At 39.8% G+C, this 20,985-nt stretch overlaps 1 protein-coding gene across 5 annotated transcripts in view; it reads left to right on the forward strand.

The window, feature by feature from the left end:
- SLC24A2 (solute carrier family 24 member 2) overlaps positions 1 to 20,985 on the forward strand; it is a 112,544-nt gene that overhangs the window by 84,794 nt on the left and 6,765 nt on the right. For all 5 annotated transcript variants that reach the window (XM_065661623.1, XM_065661622.1, XM_065661626.1 and 2 more), the window contains 3 exons: positions 319 to 414; positions 1,789 to 1,877; positions 18,378 to 18,506. In XM_065661623.1, coding sequence (XP_065517695.1) covers positions 319 to 414; positions 1,789 to 1,877; positions 18,378 to 18,506 — 314 coding nt within the window. The remainder of the gene's footprint in view (positions 1 to 318; positions 415 to 1,788; positions 1,878 to 18,377; positions 18,507 to 20,985) is intronic.

Raw genomic sequence — 20,985 nt, forward strand, 5'->3', positions numbered from 1 at the left:
TTCATCTTCTGTTTAGCCTGAAATCCTACACTGGCAGTTTTATTGGCGGAACTTTACTGACTGCTTTCAAAGAAAAATAAAGCATTTGGTCTCAATTTCTTGTTCAATTTCTTGCTGAATTCTCATAACAGAAAAGAAAAAAAATCCGTTAAAAAAAAAAAAGTATATATGAAAACATCAGGTATTTTCAATAACATTTGCTGTTTGAGGAGGTATGGCAGTGGATAATCAGCACTGATTTATGGAACCCAGACTGTGGCAAAGGAACTTTCCATCTCAAAATGGCTGCATTTAAATAATGAAAATGCTTTCTTTTAGGAAAGTTCAAGGAAAGAGCCTCAATTCTGCATAAGATCGCCAAAAAGAAGTGCCAGGTGGAAGACAGTGAAAGGCAGAATGGAGCTGCTAATCATGGTGAGTGCAGCAGTGCAGATTTATCACCTGTTCCTGAGGCCCTTTTTAACTGTTTTATTTTGCTTGAAAATCCTTAGGGATTAATTTCTCCTTCTACTTCACTTATGCTATGTTAGTAAAAAATTCTGATTCCCTGTGCAAAAGAGTATTAAATGTCTGGATGGGACGGGAGTTAAGTGCAGGAAGAGAAAGTCAGTTAAGGCTTTTAAAGCCCCCTAGCAGGGCTGAATAGAAAAAAAAGCAATGCTAATTTTGGATATGTATTGAAGTTACAGAAATAGACAAAAGTTACTCACAGCTTATATGTGATAATTTAAATAATTTATTGAGCTGCTCTAGGAGAATATGTCTTTTATGTGATATCACCCTTGTCACAAAGGAAACAACCTTTATACTATTTGCTTCCAAATCAATCAGTTGGATGGGACAGCCATAGTGTTGGCTGTGGGGTTAAGAGACAGCACACATGCACTGAAATAGTTACAAGCTGTCTGGCACTTCACTGTGACTGTGATCTTGGATTTTTAATTTAGAAGAATCTCAGGATAGGAGTAACGTAACTAGACAGCTGCATTTACTTCTGTACACAAAAGCACACCATGAAGCATGTTGAACTTGAATTAGACATTTCATGTTGCTATTCCAAATAACTTTATGTTGTCCGAGGGATTTTTGGCCATTGCCAAAAATCTAGTACGTACTTACAGAGATAATTCCTGTTTAGAGACTTCTGTGATAGTCAAAGAGTAAATTTGAATAAATAGCCATCAGAAAAAAAAAGCCCAGTTTTATCCCTTTAATTCCTGTAAAAGTTTAGCACAAGGACTACAGGATTCTATTTTAAAGATCATCCTCTGTTATTGGATGTTCTTAGACTATATTTACTCTTTTCCCACATTTTTGCATGAGAAGGAATATTAGTACAGCTTGGAAATTACTAATTGCAGGGGTTAGTGTGTTATAAAAGTTCTATCTCACTGAATATATCCCCTCACCTGTAAATGCAACATGCTGCCTTCTTTAATGTCTGAGGACAATGCTATATGTCACTTTTTACCTGAAGGATTAGTTTCAGTGAGTGTAGCATAAAAAAGAGCATTGAATATTGCAAAGAATGTACATTTTTCTAGGACATGAGTACTAGTAGAATAGTTTCTTCAAATGCAAGCTGACCACTCAAAAGAATTTTGTTAAAATGTGTACTGGTCAAATGGAAGACAAAATTTTTGTCTCTTTTAAAGGCAAATATTGGTCCATCATCAGTATTTGATGGTTTACTTATACTCAATATACGACAGCAGTTTCACTAATAGATTTGTTACTTAATATTTTGTTCTGTTGTTTTCCCACTCTTATTTATGGATGATGACACAGAAAAAAGTGCGAAAGTGGAAGTTGCAGTAACACCACCAAGTGATTCAGGACCAGTGCAGAATGGAATCGCACATAATGTTGAAGAAGAGGTTAATGTCTTTTTTATTCTTTTTATTTTAATATTGGTAAATACATTGCATGCTTGATTGTGCTTTTCACTAAAGTATACATTTTAATAGCAAGAAGCTGTTAATATGTACTGTTTACAATGTATTTATTCTTCATTTACAACTGAGCCAAATGTACTGTTTGTCATATATGAAAGCTCTTCTCTTGTGCTCCTGCCTTTCAGCATAAGGCAAAATGGTACTCTTGAATGTATTGTTTTAGGAAATGTATTTTTTCTTATCAGATAAGATGTTCACAGCCCTAAATATAACTAATAGAAATTGTTTGATTATCATCACCATTGCACACAACCTATTCTCTTGAAAGGGTCTTGTTGTGCTTCATGAGATAGTTAAAAGTAGTTGTAAATGACGAGCTGTACACACAAACTTCTTCTCCAGCCTGTCTTCCTTTATCTTGAGACAAGTAAGAAAATAAGATGAATGAGCTACAGTAAACTAGTGTTTGTATGACTGTTCTTGCATATGTTTAAAACCTGCAAACAAAGTAATTAAACACTTAAATGTATTTATTTTAACATATACCTTTGGTAGATAGTAACTAACTCATAATGTGTCTGTCTCGCACAATGTCTACTAAAACAGCTGTACAGTTGAGTTAGCTTCTTTCTTAAATACATCACAACTCCTAATTTTGCTGACTGCAAGATTTTGTCCTGCCAGGCTCTTTTGTAAGGTTTTTAATTTTCTAAAGAAAATTATTAATACCACATGCATCCCAGGTGGGCGAACAAGTGGGAAAATGCTGGTGAATTGATTTTGCTAAACATGGGCACTGCTCTTTCAGACTGACAGCAAAAGCTACATATAGAGAAAGTCTTCTAAAAATAATCCTTGACACAGAAGCTTCAGTGGTTTTGTTTGAACAATTTTATTTCTTAGCCTTCTCTTGAGGCCATAGTGACACAAGAATGTACTACAAGAGAAGAATGAGCAGTGGTCTATACCATAGCATGAGCTTTGCGTTATTAAAAGTGGGATGAGCTGTATTGCATTTACACACAGCAGAATCATGCAAAAAAAGACAATAGCCCTGTTTTGTTCTAAATCATCCCAGGTTTGTAGCAAGTTGATACTTGCCTATTTATAACTTAAGAAAATTGTTAATCCAAGTCAGAGATCATCAGGGGATGTAAAAGATATGGGTAAATTTTATATCCTGAATGATCGGTAATGCTAATGACTCTCCCAAGGGAAGGAGAGCGTAGTAAGAACGTTAAATCACCTTTTCTGTTACTCTAAGTTGTTCAGAGTGACATGCCACTTAAAGATCCTTGTCAGCCCAAGAAAGCATTACTTTTATGTAAATGAGATGAATAAAATCTATGTAATAAAGACTCTCAGCGCTGCACTTCAGTACTCAACACTTTAAGGTAAGGAAAGTTCAATTTTCAGATCCATTTAGATCCTGTTCTGAGAGTCCAACCTTACCACTGCAGTGAAATAGGTCTTTAGACTATTTTTTAACTTCAGGAGGAAAAAAAAAACACAACAACAACAACAACAAAAAACAAACAAAACAAAACAAAACAACCTCTCCACCCCCCACCCCCCCAAAAAAAAAAAAATATCCAAAGCAGAATGGCTTTTAGATTTCTGTTATGAAAGGTTAATAAGGGATGACATAGCCTGATGTAACCTAGTAGGGTGTATGTAAATCAGTCTGTGGGATGAATGAAAATTCTGATAGACTGTAATACAGTTTAGTAGCTTAAGAAAGCAACTGGTCTTGCTTTGTAAGATCTTTTCCACTGAGATTGTTCATTGAAAACAATGAAGGAAAAGCAATCTTCAGCAATCACATGTCACAGCAATGTCCATATGCTATCATTTTGCATTGCAATGAAGCAGTTTCTAAGCTTGTTCAGAAATGTGCAAGGTCAAGGAGCCTCATCATTAAGATAATGGTTTCAATTTCAAGCAACTGCACAGTAAGGAAGAAAAATTACTGCAGGAGTACACTACTCAGCAATGTCTTCCTCTCATCTCCCTTTAGACATTTAAAGCTTTCAGTGAGGAAGGGTTTGGAACTTTCATGTTCTTTTCAGCAAGTATTGAAAAACTACTGTGCTGTATCAGAGGTGGTGTACATTATTTGTCTTTATCCAAATGACAACATGTAGCAAGTAGGGAGGTTTGTAACTGACAGAGGAATGATTCTACAGATTCAGCTCCATCAGTCTGAAAGAAAGGAGTTTAGGTGTCTGCTCTCACAATAAAAAATAGCAATTCCCTAATAACATTTTGAGATGTCCCATGCTGGGTTCCTCCCTAGTAGCCTTTCTAATTTTGACTTTTTCAGTGATAACCTGACAGCTGCTGCTATCTCAGGCTGTTTCATTTATTGATATGCTGGAATCTCCTTTGTAAATATATTGGAAGTTTTGAAAAGTTTCAACAAAAATAGTCTACTCATTCATGTAGCAAATAAATAGATCTCTATGATACTTAGGGCTCTACTTTGCTGAAAGGTTCTCTGCCTACTCTATGCTGTACAGGGATCCCTTCCTCAACATATACCTAGCTTTTTTTGCACAGCTTCTTGATACACTTTACCAGGTTGCGGCATCACTCTGAAGCTAACACTTGGCTATTCTGTTTACTTCAGCTTTGTGTACTGGCTTCCTGGACACTAATAGGATTAATCCTGATTTATAGAAGTGTAGGCAACAACAGAATCATACAGCATTCACATGTCCTTTTTCTTTGACTAAGATTAGATTTTGAGGAAGGTAAATTGGTCACTGCAATCCCAAGTCTTCTGTCTCGCTTTTCCAAACTTCATGTAGACACTACATACCCCTAGGAAATAGTCTGTCTTCAAAGACAATGGTATCACTTCTAAGAGCAGCTGTATTCAGGGGAGTAATACTGAAGGTACAGGATAGTATGCCAGCCAGTCCTCATCAATAGCCTCTCCTTCTCTTTAAAAACCTAGCTCATTGAAGTTGAGCAACAAGAACAAAGTCATTACAGCTCAGTCTTGACCTACAAATACTCTTGAATTTGTATCTTTTTGCAAACAAGTGTTCTCAGTTTTACACTGAGAACATCAGTTGTTTCCTTTTGATGAGTAGAATTGTCCTGGGTTCCGCATAGCAGTCATTTTTTTCTCCTTAGTAGCTGGTACAGTGCTGTGTTTTTGACTCTCACCCTGAGAACAGCACTGATAACACCGATGTTTTTAGTTGCTGCTCAGTAATGTTTACTCTGACCAAGGACTTTCTGAGTCTCATCCTCTGCCAGGGAGGAAGGGAAGCCGGGAGGAAGCAGAAACAGGACACCTGACCCAAACTAGCCAAAGAGGTATTCCATACCACAGCACGTCATGTCCACTGGGGGCAGTTACCCGGCAGGGTTAGATCACTGCTCGGTCGGGCTGGGTATCAGTCGGTGGGTGGTGAGGGGTTGTATTCTCTTCCCTTGTTATTTCCCTTATCATTATTATCATTGGTGGCAGCAGCAGTGATTTGTGTTATACCTTAGTTACTGGACTGTTCTTATCTCAACCCATGGGAGTTACATTCTTTCAGTTCTCCTCCCCATCCGTCCCGGAGCAGGGCGGGGAGGAAGGAGAGGGGGAGGGAGTGAGCAAGCGGCTGCGTGGGTCTGGGTTGCCAACTGGGCTTAAACCATGACAGTTCTTTTTGGTGCCCAGCATGGGTGACAAAATCCAGTCTGGCAACTTGAATTTTTTATTATTTTTCCTTACTCCAATGCAAAAGGAAGTGCTCTAGTGTCGGAATTTTGAAATATAATAGAACATTGCTTTTCTCCAATTTTCCAGTTGTATATGGCCAGAGATATGGTTTTGTGACCCATAAGCACTCTTTAGGAAACGTCTGAAAAAAGCTTACTATTAGTGCCTTCATGTACCACTGATGATCATTTAGAACTGAGAGAATTAGAAACACTGTCTTTATTGAGGAACCAAGGTGCAAATATACCTTTTTTGGGAAAAAAAAAATTTGTCTTGGAGACCGTGGGCTGGGAAATGGGTGTATTCACATAGCAGGTCAAGTATTCCTAAAACATGTTTGCAGTTAGGATACAGAAGGGGTGAATAGGGATCTAATTCCTTCTCCTCCATTGCCAAATTCCACTATGGTCTTCCTGCTTCTCCTTCTTGAGAAACAAGCATAGTATATTTGTGGATTTTCTTACTTTTCAGTGATTCAGATTAGGATGCCGGGGTCTGAATCCCTAGACCCAAACGTTTTAGTAATATGAAGTTCTGTATTGGAGTTAAAACTGTCTGAAAATAAGTACATCGAAAATTTTTGTTCCACTACTACAAAGAGAATGTGCAAAATAAACCCATCTTATTTATAAAACTCCTATTCTTTCAAAAGTATGATGTGAACCCTTGTAAAAGGAAGGTCTGAGGCTAAGACTGCAGGGAAAAGGAGAAAAAATAGGTTTTATGTTGTATATTACTTTCCATGTATTTGTAACGTAATTGTATTTTTTAAAAAGTGTGATACTTAAGTGCCGTGATTTAGTTTTCCTTATTCATTTACTGGTTTCTTAGGGGTTTTTTGGTCAGCTTTATATTATTTTCAGATTCTTATTCTTCCCTCCTTTCCTTCTTTTTCAATTACACAAGGCTGAAACACTATACAAGGCAGTGTTGAAGACACTGTCAGTTAATGACTTTCATACAGTTTCATGAACTGGGTGAATTTTACTTTAATTTCTTTTTTCTTTTTTTTTTTTTTCTTTTGATCTCTTCGTCTCTTCCAACCCTACTGTCTTGGTTTTCCCTTTTTCCCAGGCCTTTAATTCCATTCTTTTCACTCCACTCTCCTCCAGGAAACCTCAGCTGACTTCTTGCTAGCCCAGGCCCTTGAGCAGCAAGATAAACTCTGTCCTTATGATGCTTGTTGAGTTCAAAAACTCTTTCCAGAAACTGTCCCTAGCAACTCATTCATTTGTCCCAGACAGTAAGACTCATATAATCTCACTTCCACTGCAAGCTGAAGCAGATCTACTACACTTTGATAAAAGCAGGATCCTCAGCTGAAGACAGACGGCTGTGGTCCTCTTCCCAGACCCTAGCCAACACAGCAGGGAACAATACCTCCTCTCACCATACAGTCTAAAAGACATTCCTGGTTCATTTGTAGACAGAAATTGCCTTCCCTTCTGCTAGATATTGCATCTTCCTCAGGGATTTTGTTCTACTTAGAGCAGTCTGTCTCTTAACCTTTAGCAGGTTGCCACAAAGGAGAAAACTCTGTTATATAAAACTTCATAAAGTGGTACTGAGCATGTATGAGAAAATGAAAGAAGACTAAAAGAACACTGACTGTCTCATTAAATGTTTTATAGGGTGCCCTTCACAGAAATTACCTTTCTGGGAAGTCCAATTGTCTCCCTTCCCCCCGCCATCTTCTTAACAAGCATTTCATTAAGTGTGCTCAGTCACAGTCGTTTTAACCTGTGGCTTTCCTAAAAATAGTATCCAATCTGAAGATAACACCTTTTCCTCCCACACACACATGCACATACGCACATACACGCACAAACACACACACATGCACACACTTTTACCTGTTTCCATAGAAACCCCACTGGAAAATGTTTACATGCCAACCGTGTCAGAGAGAGCTTTTCCACAAAAATAGGCAGCATCTTAGGAAAATGACTCAAATGCTTTATTGTTTTCGTTCGATCTAATCTGCTTACCTGAGCAACAGTGTGGTTAAGCACATTTTGCCTTCATCACTAAATAAGTGCAGCAGCAGCATGGTGTGCTGTGTTCTAGTGGGTACAGGTCTCCCCGACTCTAGAGTACTCTGCATCAAATTAGCATGATGTGAATCTGAGTAGTGTTGCATTCTGTGGCTCGGGCTATGATTCTGGACTATATTAAATATTCCTATTCTGCAGGGAGAGGGTAGAGGAGATTATAGCAGCCTTTGTTGTAAGGCCATGATATATTCCAACATCCCTACTGTTTCTTTGACCAGTCTTAAAACCCCCCCAAACATTTTCTCAGTTGTCACAGTCACTCTAATGTAAATGACTGCATCTAGTTTGCCATTTTGTAACTTAAAGAGAATGGCACTGTCATCAGAAGAGATTGATCTTCATTTTCCCAAGGCTACTCAGTTGCCTATTCCACATTTTTTTCTGCTCTATACCAGTTTCACTTACTTGAAAACTAGAATAATGAAAAATGGCATGAAGACAAAGGCTTATTCTTCAAATGTTATCTCCATCACACCTTAGCTATTATTTCTTCTGGTGGGCTGACTGCAGTTTTGACTGTTGCCCTAAGAAGAATAACCATATATAAGCAATGCATTCTGAAATCTCGGAGATTTAGTTTTACTCGCTACTTGAGTTTTACTAAAGAATTCATGAGGAAAAATGTTTTCTGTCTTACTTAGAAATTGCATTCTACTGTACGAACTTACTATCTCACCTCTTTTACAATTTTTTGGGTTTTTTTTTTCAAGTGAGAGCTGGAGCATAAATGGGCAATTCAAGTTACAGATAAGAAACAGAAAACAGAGACCTGAAGCTGTTAACAGTAGGGCTCAAAAGCCTATTCTCTGCCTTTCTAGTGAAACAAATTAACGTGAGATTTGCTATTCTAAAGAGGAAAATTATTTTCAATTCTGAATATTTCTACTTACCTCTGTGACAGGTAACGTTTGGAGACATCATATTTTTTTCTAAATTCACTCACTGTGAGAAGTTGGGTTGTACAGAGCTTTCCACTTCCAAGAGAAGAAAAAAATAACCCTCAGCTGTCTTTTGCAGTACTATTGGGTAAAGAAAAAAATGCCTATTTATAGGTGGTACAATATCTATACTTTAGCATAAGCAAATTGAACTGCAAGTAGTTCCTGTCTGCAGCTTCCTTTCTTCTGTAATTCTGCTAATTCTGTATTGACCAATGATATCAGAAGTCAAAATGCACATGAAATATACAAGTATGAGAATTTGTAGCTCAGCTCTTCAGCTTAGTTGGGCTAACAGAATAATCCTCAGAATATAATATTTAGAATTCCTTTGCTATAGCTGTTGTAGCAATACAGATTACTTGGTAAATAGTGGAAGACTTCAGTATTTCAGATAAGTTTGAGGTGTTCCATTGTGCTTATTTTCCATTTTTTCCTACTGTAAGGAAAAAAGTATGAAAATGCAGCTTGATATTGTGCCAGAAAAGCAGCTGTTTTTCCTAAGATGAGCATAAGCATCCGTGGAGACAATGATTTAATAATGTTTACTGAAAGCAGTGACTAGATTGTGAGTTTAGCAGATGGAGTTTGCTATAAGCTGTTGTTTGTAAACAAAATATATGTTAAATGTCACAATATGTTTTGTTTATATAAAGTGAAACATACCATGATTTTCTGTGTTTGGAAAAATTTTCATGGGAGATTGGGGAAAGTTGTCAGACCAGTCCTGATCAAAACAGTAAGGTATTTCTTCTGTGTGATTACAGGCAAGTATTAGATAGATGTTCTTGGATGAACAGCTTGTGAAATATGGAGCATCCAGAGATTTGGTGTCTTTTTTATTGTTCATAGTGAGTTACGGAAAAGAAGAATTGAAGTAGCAGAAACAGGATTATAATTTCCGTAGACTCATTTAAAAGAAAAGAGTATTTGATATATATGCGTAAAACAAAACAGAGCAAACTTTTCTAATCTCATTTCTTGAAATTAGGGAATCAAAACTATATTTTTTGTAGTTTAGAGATGTACCTCATTAACCCTCATATAATATGCAAAGGGATCATCTTTCTATTAGAGAATTAATTTGGTTATCATTGTTGATTATTATTTGCTAGGGTACCATGTCCACCCCATCTAGGCATGAGTGGTTTATGCCTGTGGTGGTCAGCAGTGCACATGTGTGTATAACAAAAAGACAATCCTAATCACAAGCAAGAAAAAATCAGGAAACAAGAAATAAGAGTGGAAAGGATTAGGACAGCTAGTAGGAATTTCATAGAAACACACTAAAGACTATTATATATGAAGTTCTAATGTAGCTTATGTCCAATGACTGGAGCACAAGTAGTGTTCTTTTCTGCCTTTCCAGTTGCAGGGAAAGAAAGAGAAGAAACAGGAAGAGCCAGCAGATCAATACCCGGCTCCGAGTCTGATGTCACCAGGAGAATTTGGGGTTTTTTGATAATGGGTTGGTCTACATGATGCCAGACCTACTGGCAACAGACAGTGTACACCTGTCTCAAAGAGGGAAAAGGAGCTTTACATAGGAGTTAGCGGGGCTCATTGAAAGAGCTTTACATTAGATTTGAAGGGGGGAAGGGATAAAACCAGGCTCACTGGATATAAGCCTGGGGGTGGCATGCCAGTGCTTTGAGGGATGGGGTGCTAGCAAGGTACTTAGTTCTGCTCCACCATGTGCCAAGCACACTGGAGCACATTTGAAATGTGTCTGAACTAATGTGCCCAGCACCCTGGCCACCTCAGTGGAGGTAGGGATGAAGATCGACATGGCAGGAAAGATGCAAGGGTTGTTGATGTGTTAGAAACAACAGAAGAACCTGAGAACAGTCTCACAGGAATTAAGGCTTCTTCCCTGCAAAAGGTGACAGAATCAGTAGCCCAGCTGAATTGCATCGACACTAATGCACACAGCATGGGCAGCAGGCAGGAGGAGTTGGAAGCCATTGTGCAACTGGAAAACTATGATGTAGTTGCAATTGTGAAAACATGGTGGGGTGCCTCACACAACTGGAGCGCTGCAGTGGATGGCTATAAACTCTTCAGAAGGGATAGGCAAGAGAGGAGAGGTGGTGGAATAGCACTGTATGTAAGAGGGTGTTTTGGCTGTCTAGAGCTGGATGATGGATAAGAATCAGGGGAAAAGTCAGTAAGGCAGAAATCATTATAGAACCTAAATATAGCTGCTGCCACAAAACCACATTGTAGACCACCCAGCCAGGGTGAAGAGACAAATTAAATATCCTGTGAGGAGCTGAAAGAAATCTCGTGATTGCTAGCCCTTGTTCTCATGGGTGACTCCAATTTACCAGATGTCTGCTAAAAATACAATGCAGCAAAGAGGAAACAGTCTAGGAGGTTCCTGGAGTTTGCTGAAGATGACTTCCTGACCCAGCTGGTGAGTGTTAGGTATAGCACTCATTCAATGATAGGTTTTGATTCTTGTAGACCTAAAGAGGAGGGGAGGCAGCAGAACTACTACCTTGGACTTCCCTGAGTGCCTGTGTCTAGCCATTTCCAGAAGCAAAATATTGGTGTAAATGGCCCTCTAGTCTGACTTAATATGGCTGTTTCTTTTTTTTTAGTCCAGTCAGTCTTACTGTATTATAAAAAATCGCTGAAATCTTCAGCTACTTTATCCTCTCCCACTTCCTCCAAATAATTTCTTATCTACCAGACATCAAACTTTAAATGCAGCCTTGGAAAAGGTGGTCATGCTGCTTAAGAAAAAGTGATACTGATGCCAGTCATATCAGAGTACTGATAATTTAATGACTGACTAGAACACTTAGAATTAATGCTGTTTATATTAATATAAGTAAACTGTTCCATTCTGTATTCATTAGCATACTTTGGACAATCCTTTCAGACAAGTCTGAAATGGACTTGGAAATGCAGGAGAACCATGATTGTCTATATAGCTTCAGGTTTTACTATAATATGACCTGTGGTTTCGTGGCAGGAGTTATATTTGGGTTCACATTAAACTTTGTGTATATATCAGAGTTCATAATGTCAACTAATGCAGCTTTCCCTTACGTTCATTCCAGTATCTTTAAAGCTAGTTAGTTACAAAGTGATAGCAGGGAATGAATTTTGGGATAGGACTCATTTGTGTGTAGATGGGTAGGTACTAACACATGAGCTGGCCTAGAGAAAATGAGATTATTGCATAGTGGTATTTCATAAACAAGCAGAATATTCTGCCCTTCTGACGGAGCATGTGAAGGTCAAGTGATAAACCAGAAGATATCTAAAATGGCACCACCATATGCGTGTTTGGGCAACTGGATTCCAGTGTGTATGTCATGTCATCATTATGCTTGTCTTCTTAGCATTGCAGAAGAGAATCTCACATCATTTGAACACTGCAGATACTGAGTTTTCATCATAAAGATGAAAATAAACAAAAAACATAGTTTCAGTATGACGTAGTTTAAGCCCAGCTGGTAACTCAGAACCACGCAGCTACTTGCTCACTCGTCTTCTTCTTCACCAGTGCTCCCAGCGGGATGGGGAGTATTGAAAGAATGTAACTCCCACGGGCTGAGATAAGGACAGTTTAGTAACTAAGGTATAACACAAACCACTACTTCTACCACCAGTAATAATAATAATGATAAGGGAAATAACAAGAGGAGAGAATATAAAACTAAAAGGAGAAAAGGTAAAAAAAACGATAAATACAAGTGATGCACAACACAATTGCTCACCACCCGCCACCTGATATTGCCTGAATCCAGCAGCGATCTGGCCTTCTGGGTACCTCCCCCCAGTTTATATACTGGGCATGACGTACTGTGGTGTGGAATACCCCTTTGGTTGGCTAGTTTGGCTCAGGTGTCCTGTCTGTGCTTCCTCACGGCTTCCCATGCCTCTCCTCACTGGCAGAGCATGAGAGACTGGAAAGTCCTTAATCAGGGTAAGGGCTGCTTAGCAACAACTAAAAAAATCAGTGTGTTACCAGCATTCAGTTCTCAGACTGAAGTCGAAAACACAGCAGTGCACCAGCTACTAGGAAGGAGAAAAACAACTTTTACAGCTGAACCCAGAACAAAGTATTAGTTTCTACGAACTCTGAGAATGCATATTCAGTATTTACATTGCAGATGGGCTGGAGACAGGGATAGTGCACATAATCTCTACCATAAATCTGTGCTAAGTCATTTTATATCATGGCTGCTTAGTCCAGAGCATGACACCCACATTTGTGTGGTTTTATAGTTGTCAAAATTCTTTCCCTTTCATATCTTCAACCTCAGTGGATAGTTCAGTATTGCTTTGAAATTCATGGAAGCTAGACTTGCAAATATGTTGAACTTCCTTACTTCCACTCATTTTTGGAAGGTCAACATTTTGAAGGGTGGCGGGCTAAGGAGGACTATCAATCTCTTGTTTCACTTGTGGGAAAGGATAGCTCTTTAGACCCTGTCCCGCAGGGGAAAAAGAGTACTAGGACTGGCTCCCTGAAATGCCTGTACACCAATGCACGCAGCATGGGGAATAAACAGGAGGAGTTAGAAGTCTGTGTGCGGGCTAAAGGTTATGATCTAGTGGCGATTACAGAGACATGGTGGGACAGTTCACATGACTGGAATGTGGTCATGGATGGCTATGTCCTTTTTAGGAAAGATAGGTCAGCGAAGCGAGGTGGTGGAGTTGCTCTTTACGTGAGAGAGCAACTAGAATGTATTGAGTTCTGTCCGGGGTCGGATGAGGAGCAAGTGGAATGTCTGTGGGTACGAATCAAGGGGCTGACTGGCACGGGTGATACAGTTGTGGGGGTCTATTACAGACCTCCTGATCAGCACGAAGGAGTTGATGAGGCTTTCTACAGGCAACTGGAAGTAGCCTCGCGACTACATGCCTTAGTCGTCGTGGGGGACTTTAATTACCCCGATATTTGCTGGAAGACTCACACAGCCAGTCATTCACAGTCTAGGAGGTTCCTCGAGTGCATTGATGATAATTTCTTAATGCAAATGGTGGACGTACCAACTAGGGGAGCAGCGCTGCTAGATTTAGTACTCGCCAACAAGGAGGGTTTGGTCGAAGTGGTGACGGTCAATGGCAGCCTTGGCTGCAGTGACCATGAGATGGTGGAGTTTAGGATCCTGTGTGGGAGGAATAGAATACCTAGCAAAGCCACAGTTCTGGATTTCCGAAGGGCCAACTTTGGCCTCTTCAGTCAACTGCTAAGGGAAGTCTCATGGGAAAGTGTACTAGGCGGTAAAGGGGCTCAAGATAGTTGGTTAGCATTCAAGGACCGCTTCTTCCAAGCTCAGGATCGGAGCGTCCCAATGAGTAGGAAGTCAAGTAAGGGATCTAGGAGACCGGCGTGGTTAAACAAGGAGCTGCTGGGCAAACTCAAGTGGAAAAGGAGAATCTATGGATTATGGAAGGAGGGGCTGGCCGCTTGGGAGGAATATAGGACAGTTGTTAGAGGATGTAGGGAGGCAATTAGGACAGCTAAGGCCTCCTTGGAACTCAATCTTGCTAGTCGGGTTAAAGACAATAGAAAGGGCTTCTTCAAATACATAGCAAATAAAACTAAAACAAGAGGCAATATAGGCCCACTGCTGAACGAAGTGGGTACCCTGGAGACAGAGGATATAAAGAAGGCAGAGGTGCTGAATGCCTTCTTTGCCTCTGTCTTTACTCCTGCAGACTCTCCCCGAGGGCCCCGGATTTCTATAGCCCCAGAAGGAGTCAGGACAAAGGAGGAGTTTGCTTTGGTAGATGAGGATTGGGTTAGGGATCAGCTATGCAAACTGGACATCTGTAAATCGATGGGTCCGGATGGAATGCACCCACGGGTGCTGAGGGAGCTGGCGGAGGTCATTGCTAGGCCACTTTCCATCATCTTTGGTAAGTCGTGGGAAATGGGCGAGGTGCCTGAGGATTGGCGGATGGCAAAGGTCACACCAATCTATAAGAAGGGCAAGAAGGAGGACCCGGGTAATTATAGACCGGTCAGCCTTACCTCCATCCCTGGAAAGATGATGGAACAACTTATTCTTGACTCCATCACTAGGCATATCAAGGCTGAGGGGGTCATTAAGAACAGCCAACATGGTTTTATGAGGGGGAAGTCATGTATGACCAACCTTATAGCCTTCTATGAGGAAGTGACTAGGTGGAGGGATGATGGTAGAGCGGTAGATGTAGTTTTTCTTGATTTCAGTAAGGCATTTGATACTGTCTCCCACAGCATCCTCATAGATAAGCTAAGGAAGTGTGGGCTTGACGATCAAGTAGTGAGGTGGATCGAGAACTGGTTGAAAGGAAGAAGGCAGAGAGTTGTGGTCAATGGCGCAGAATCTAGCTGGAGGTCTGTGACTAGTGGAGTTCCTCAGGGGTCGGTGCTGGGACCGGTGCTGTTTAATATTTTCATCAATGACCTGGATGAGGGAACTGAGTGCACCCTCAGCAAGTTTGCTGATGACACAAAACTGGGAGGAGTGGCTGACACACCAGAGGACTGTGCTGCCATTCAGCGAGACCTGGACAGGCTGGAGAGTTGGGCGGGGAGAAACTGGATGAAATTTAACAAGGGCAAGTGTAGAGTCTTGCATCTGGGGAAGAACAACCCCATGTACCAGTACAGGTTGGGGGTTGACCTGCTGGAAAGTAGTGAAGGGGAAAGGGACCTGGGGGTCCTGGTGGATAGGAGGATGACCATGAGCCAGCAATGTGCTCTTGTGGCCAAGAAGGCAAATGGCATCTTAGGGTGCATTAGAAAGGGAGTGGTTAGTAGGTCAAGAGAGGTTCTCCTCCCCCTCTACTCAGCCTTGGTGAGGCCGCATCTGGAATATTGCGTCCAGTTCTGGGCCCCTCTGTTCAAGAAGGACAGGGAATTGCTTGAAGGAGTCCAGCGCAGAGCCACAAAGATGATTAAGGGAGTGGAACATCTCCCTTATGAGGAGAGGCTGAGGGAGCTGGGTCTCTTTAGCTTGCAAAAGAGGAGACTGAGGGGTGACCTCATCAATGTTTACAAATATGTGAAGGGTAGGTGTCAGGATGATGGAGCTAGGCTTTTTTCAGTGATATCCAGTGATAGGACAAGGGGCAATGGGTGTAAACTGGAGCATAGGAAGTTCCACGTTAACATCAGGAAGAACTTCTTTACTGTAAGAGTGACAGAGCACTGGAACAGGCTGCCCAGGGGGGTTGTGGAGTCTCCTACACTGGAGATATTCAAGGCCCGCCTGGACAAGTTCCTGTGTGATGTCCTGTAGGTTACCCTGCTCTTGCAGGGGGGTTGGACTAGATGATCTTTTTAGGTCCCTTCCAACCCTTGGGATTCTGTGATTCTGTGATTCTGTATTCTAATTTAGAAAATAGGAAATGGAGATCCAGACTGTAGCATCTGTAATGCACCCTGCAGTTAGACTAGCAAGAAAAAGGGTTTTGCCCTACTGCACTGTGAACTCAATTTTGGACTTATATTTAGAGAATAGTTGTCTCACAAAGACAAATGAGGCAGTACAACCTGAAGGTGAAAAGAACTCAAACAGATGGATCAAGGTTTCTTAGGAGACATCTGGCAATCTCCATATGTAATTCTTTGTGGTCCTTTGCTACATCCACTCATGTTGCCTGTGTGCTTGTGCTAGCCCAATGCTGTTTGACACAGACACAAGACCAGAATGTGGCCAAGTGTTGAAGCAACTGGTACAGTACTGCATGAACAATCTTAGGTATTAATTTCCATACATTTTGCATATTCAAACTAATGTAAAGCTTTTACTGTGATTAAATATAGTTTTTATTCATGGCTAGTCTCTTAAAGAGGTCAATTCAGGAAGTACTTTTTCACTCAGTGATGTATGAAGCAGACATGTGTGCAGCTTTATTCCAGCTGAGTCCGCTGTTTGAATTATACACAGGCCACTCAGAAAAAGTTTCTGAGGCAACCCTTCAATTGGTCCTTTTGTGCTCAAATTTCACTGCAGTCATCATATTTCAGAGCTAAGCATCCACCTCAGATTGATTCTCCCACTCCAACAGCATCTACCAGAATGGAAAAGGAATTTATTTGGTTTTCAGGAAGTAGTCCCACAAACTCCCGCACCAGCCCAGTCCCCCAGAAGTGATGCTTCACCAGATTGCAGCTGTGAAAAACAAATCATCTGCCCACTTTGGTAAAGTGCTGAAAGCCAAAGGCAAAAGCTAGCTTCTTAAGTTGCTCAGGAGCTTCTTAAGTACTGTGTGGAGCGTGACAAATTTTGCCTATGTACATTTTAAGATCTTCTATTGATTATACCTATTATGATCTATTCACTTAACTGTTGTCTTGCAAGCATGCAACTTGGGAGTTTCAGAAGGTGTAGGGGTGAACAAAATACTGTCTTCTGTTGACATCCACACTGGACTGCTAAAGTAGCTGCAGCCTGTCAATGTGCTAAGAGGTAAATAGGCATTTGCTTCCAGTCCATCAATATCAAGTGATACAGTCATGATATAAGGGCCTGAGCTAAGATTTTGTCTTGCTTCTGTGGGTACTGATTAGTTCAGGTAGTTGAGTAGTTGAACATTTCAGGAGTTCATAATAGTAGCATAATTAAGACTAGTTCTTCAGTCAAAATCAGCAGTAAGTAGAAAATGTCACAACAATACCAACATGCGGTGACATTTCATCAATAATGCTTTGCTTAGAAAAAAGTAACTGATGTGGTGATTCAAATGACTGCTTCTCATAGCATCGTCATCAGGCTTATGTAAACATTCTTAGGATCAGGCAATAACTGACAAACTTATTATAAATATTATTAAAAATAATAAAAAGGTAAAAAATAAAACAATATATTATAAATCTGTGGGAAGAATAACTTGCACACTGCAGGTAGGACTGAATTATCAATTATTACCTTTTTGTAAAAGTAGAAAATGAAAGTATTCCTAAATATATACCTCATGTTCTCAAACAAAACCAGTTTTCACCAGGTACTCTTTTCTGGACTTTAGTTTTCACCGAGCTGTCCAGGAATCTTTCCACAGGCTCAATAGGGTTTGTATTACATGCATCTAATGAAAGCATTACTTAGACCATTTTTTCTGTAGCCTTTATAAGTTAGATCCATGTGGAATTCTCTTAAAGGTTCAAAAGTAATTTAATACGTACACCCAAAAGGCTGAATCATGCTCACTTTGTTTTCTTTTTGTGGCAGTCTGAGAGGGCTTCAGAAGCAGCCTAAGGGGAGAGAAGTTCGTGGTAGCCGAAAGGTTTTCTATTGTCAGAGAAGGTCCCTGTACACCTATGCTGTAATAATGGTGGCAGGTGAACGGCAAACACACAAAAGGAGACTAGAGATTGATGAGAAAATCAGCTACACAAATAGGAGAGGAATGTCTTTCCTGCAGTTTTAGCACCAAGTCATTAAAAAGACTGTGGTATTATGGCTGGTCTAAACATGACAGGCTCAGGCTGGAGATAAGGAAAAAAGCCTCTTCCCCAAGAGAGCAGCCCAGTAGTGGAGCTGGGGCTCAGGGAGGTCTCTCACTCTAGAGACCAGCATCACAGTCAGCATAGCTGCAAATGGCCACCCTCAGGCAGCCTGTGCAGCAGGGATACCTCATAGTCTGGCCAAAATATTTTTACTGTGTCCTAGTTAATGTTGTTAGGTAGGTGTGGTGGTAATGCAGTGTTTTCAGACCTCATAGGTTCTCACCAAAACAGCACTCCTGTTTAAATAAACCCTAACCTCATTCATCCACTTTAATATTCTACTCACTGTGGCTTTTCTTACAGAATGAAGAGGATGAGGACCAGCCTCTTAGCCTGGCCTGGCCTGACACCCCACGCAAGCAGCTCACCTACCTTCTTGTATTACCCATTGTTTTTCCACTGTGGGTTTCACTCCCAGATGTCAGAAATCCTGTAAGTAACTGTCATTGTATGTCAGTATGTTTTGCACAACAGAGTGGCTCTCTAACTAAGTCCCAGAAATGGACTGTAGCGGATTTATGTAGAACTAGAGATAATGACTTTTTTTGATAGTTTCTTCTTTGAAGAAGAGGTCACAAGATCAGTCTTCAAATCTTCACATGGGTGCTTATGGGCAACTGGTTAGTAATAGCTCTATAAAGGTTGCCATTCATATTCACTAATGTTTTATGATACAAAGTGAAAGCTCTTGAATCTTCTTTAGGGCCTTCACATGGGCATTTCTAGATCCCTATTGAATATCACATAATTGATGATGAAGTTTGTCCATCTCCGGTGCACTGAAAAGTGGAAAGATTTTAGTCTGTCTAAATTTTCTCTGTGTTTTAAAAGTAATGAATATTCTTTTAAATGAATGTTTTACTAGACCTTTCTCTTTTACTCATTATCTTCTAATCTTTACACTAGAACAAGATACATAAGTCCTTCTGTGTGTAAAATATTTGCTAGATTTGTCCCAAACACAGCTTGAAGTAGTTTCAAGACTGATTATTGATACAAATGACTTATTGTTATCAATTCTTACCACTTTCATATTAACATATACAAAGAGACTAGACTGGGGAGATTCATGGAAAGTAAAAGATAAAAAGTCAAGAACTGAAAAAATCCTTTTGTAGTTTTCTAATAACTTTTCCTATCTGTATCAAAAAATGGATTTTAAACTGCTGCAAGAAGGGATGTGCAACATATAAGGTTATAAATCAACACCCTGAATTCTTTTTCTGTACTCACACGCACTCAAAAACTTTCCCATAGCACACACTGAAAAACTGCAATTCAGTGCAAGAATCAAGCTAAAATGAGACATCTGATTTGGTTTCAGATAAAGGTTTCTGACATTTTCCCTTCCGGTCTTTTTCTTTTCTTCAAGTTTTCAGTCAACTCTAGTAAACACTTCTTGTCTGATGGCACATAGAACATACTTAATGAATTTCAAGATTGTTTATTTCTGTATCTATGCCCTCATTTTATTATTCAAACCCATCCCTGTAATTTTTTTCATAGTTTGGCCCAAAATGAGCAAGTACTGCTAAGAAATAATTATGTGCATTATTTTGTATTTTGAAAATCTGAAGTTGACATCAATAGACATGTAGCTTTGTCCAATATTCTGTACTGTACAAATGAGAATAGTAGTGGTTTTGTAAAGTGAGATCTCAAGAAGCTGCATGCAATTGTGTGATGTATTTGATTATTAACAATAGTATTGTTCACAACAAGACTTGCATGCTGACTTCCTACAACTAAAATATCCTGCCAGAACACAAAAGATAAGCCCAGGTACGTCAATGGCAACAGAGTTTTAAAATTTCATTCACTAAAGGAGTAGCTTTTTATACAGAAGTAGAAGAAATGCAGTTTGTGGTTGCATGGAGTAATAACAGAAGAGGTAACAGGCTGTATCAGTATGACAAGCTGCTTACTTTGAACGTTGCTGTCAAAGAATTAACCAGATGGTTGCATAAACTGTCTAACTTTTCAAGGATACTTCATTAGTGTGTTTATCTGTGAAGTATTCTCACTTATGCCTAGGTGCCATCCCTGCTACTCCCTTCCTAAAAGAAACAAAACCTAGTAACGCAGCTCAGCAGGTGCATCAGAAAACAACTTCTCATTAAATCTGTGAGGCCAAAGTTAAACCTAAAATAATACTTTAATAGATTTTGTAGGCGTGTCATCAGGGGCTTGTTTTGCAAATGTGGTAATTTTAGTCAGAAACCCAAATTCTGCATCAGGATGTTCGGATTAGCATGTCGGTATACAAAATGAACACTTGTGTGCTATATACTGATTAGAGAGACCATATGGAGCCTTTGACATCCTCTGTGGGAGTCCACTTTTCAAAAATGAGTTCTCCTTTCTTCCTAGAGTCTCTTTCCTAAAGTATGTTTTATCTGCACATAACGGAGATAGTTTGACTGCATTTACTTGTACTATACCAAGCTATATTTACATCCACAAGACCCAGAAGCTTTAGAAAATTTGTTTAATATACAAGGTCTTCAGTTACAAAGTTAGCAAAGTCCTTGCTGCCTTATGTTCTTGTGCACATATATGCAGGTTTTTATACACTTAGATTATGCATTAGTTCAACTAAGTCACAACTGATTCAATAGCTGGCATGTTTTAATGTGTGTTTAGTTCCTTAATCATACCTGCTCGCATTAAGACACTATATATTAAAGTCCTTACTATAACATCCAGAATGTTGCTGGCAGTACACCAGGAGTAGGTGTGCCTTGGGGAATTTTGTACCTGACTTTTCGTTAAGGTGTTTTGAACAGCAACAGGCATTTTTCCTGAACTAATAGCTTATTTCCCCAGTGCCTCTGTAAAGGCCACAAACATCAACTGTCCCACCTCCTGCAGTAAGGGCTATTGAAATATTGAAAGGAAAATTGACACAACC

The sequence above is a fragment of the Lathamus discolor genome, chromosome Z, assembly GCF_037157495.1.
Source record: "Lathamus discolor isolate bLatDis1 chromosome Z, bLatDis1.hap1, whole genome shotgun sequence".
In the NCBI taxonomy this organism is placed as follows: Eukaryota; Metazoa; Chordata; class Aves; order Psittaciformes; family Psittacidae; genus Lathamus; species Lathamus discolor.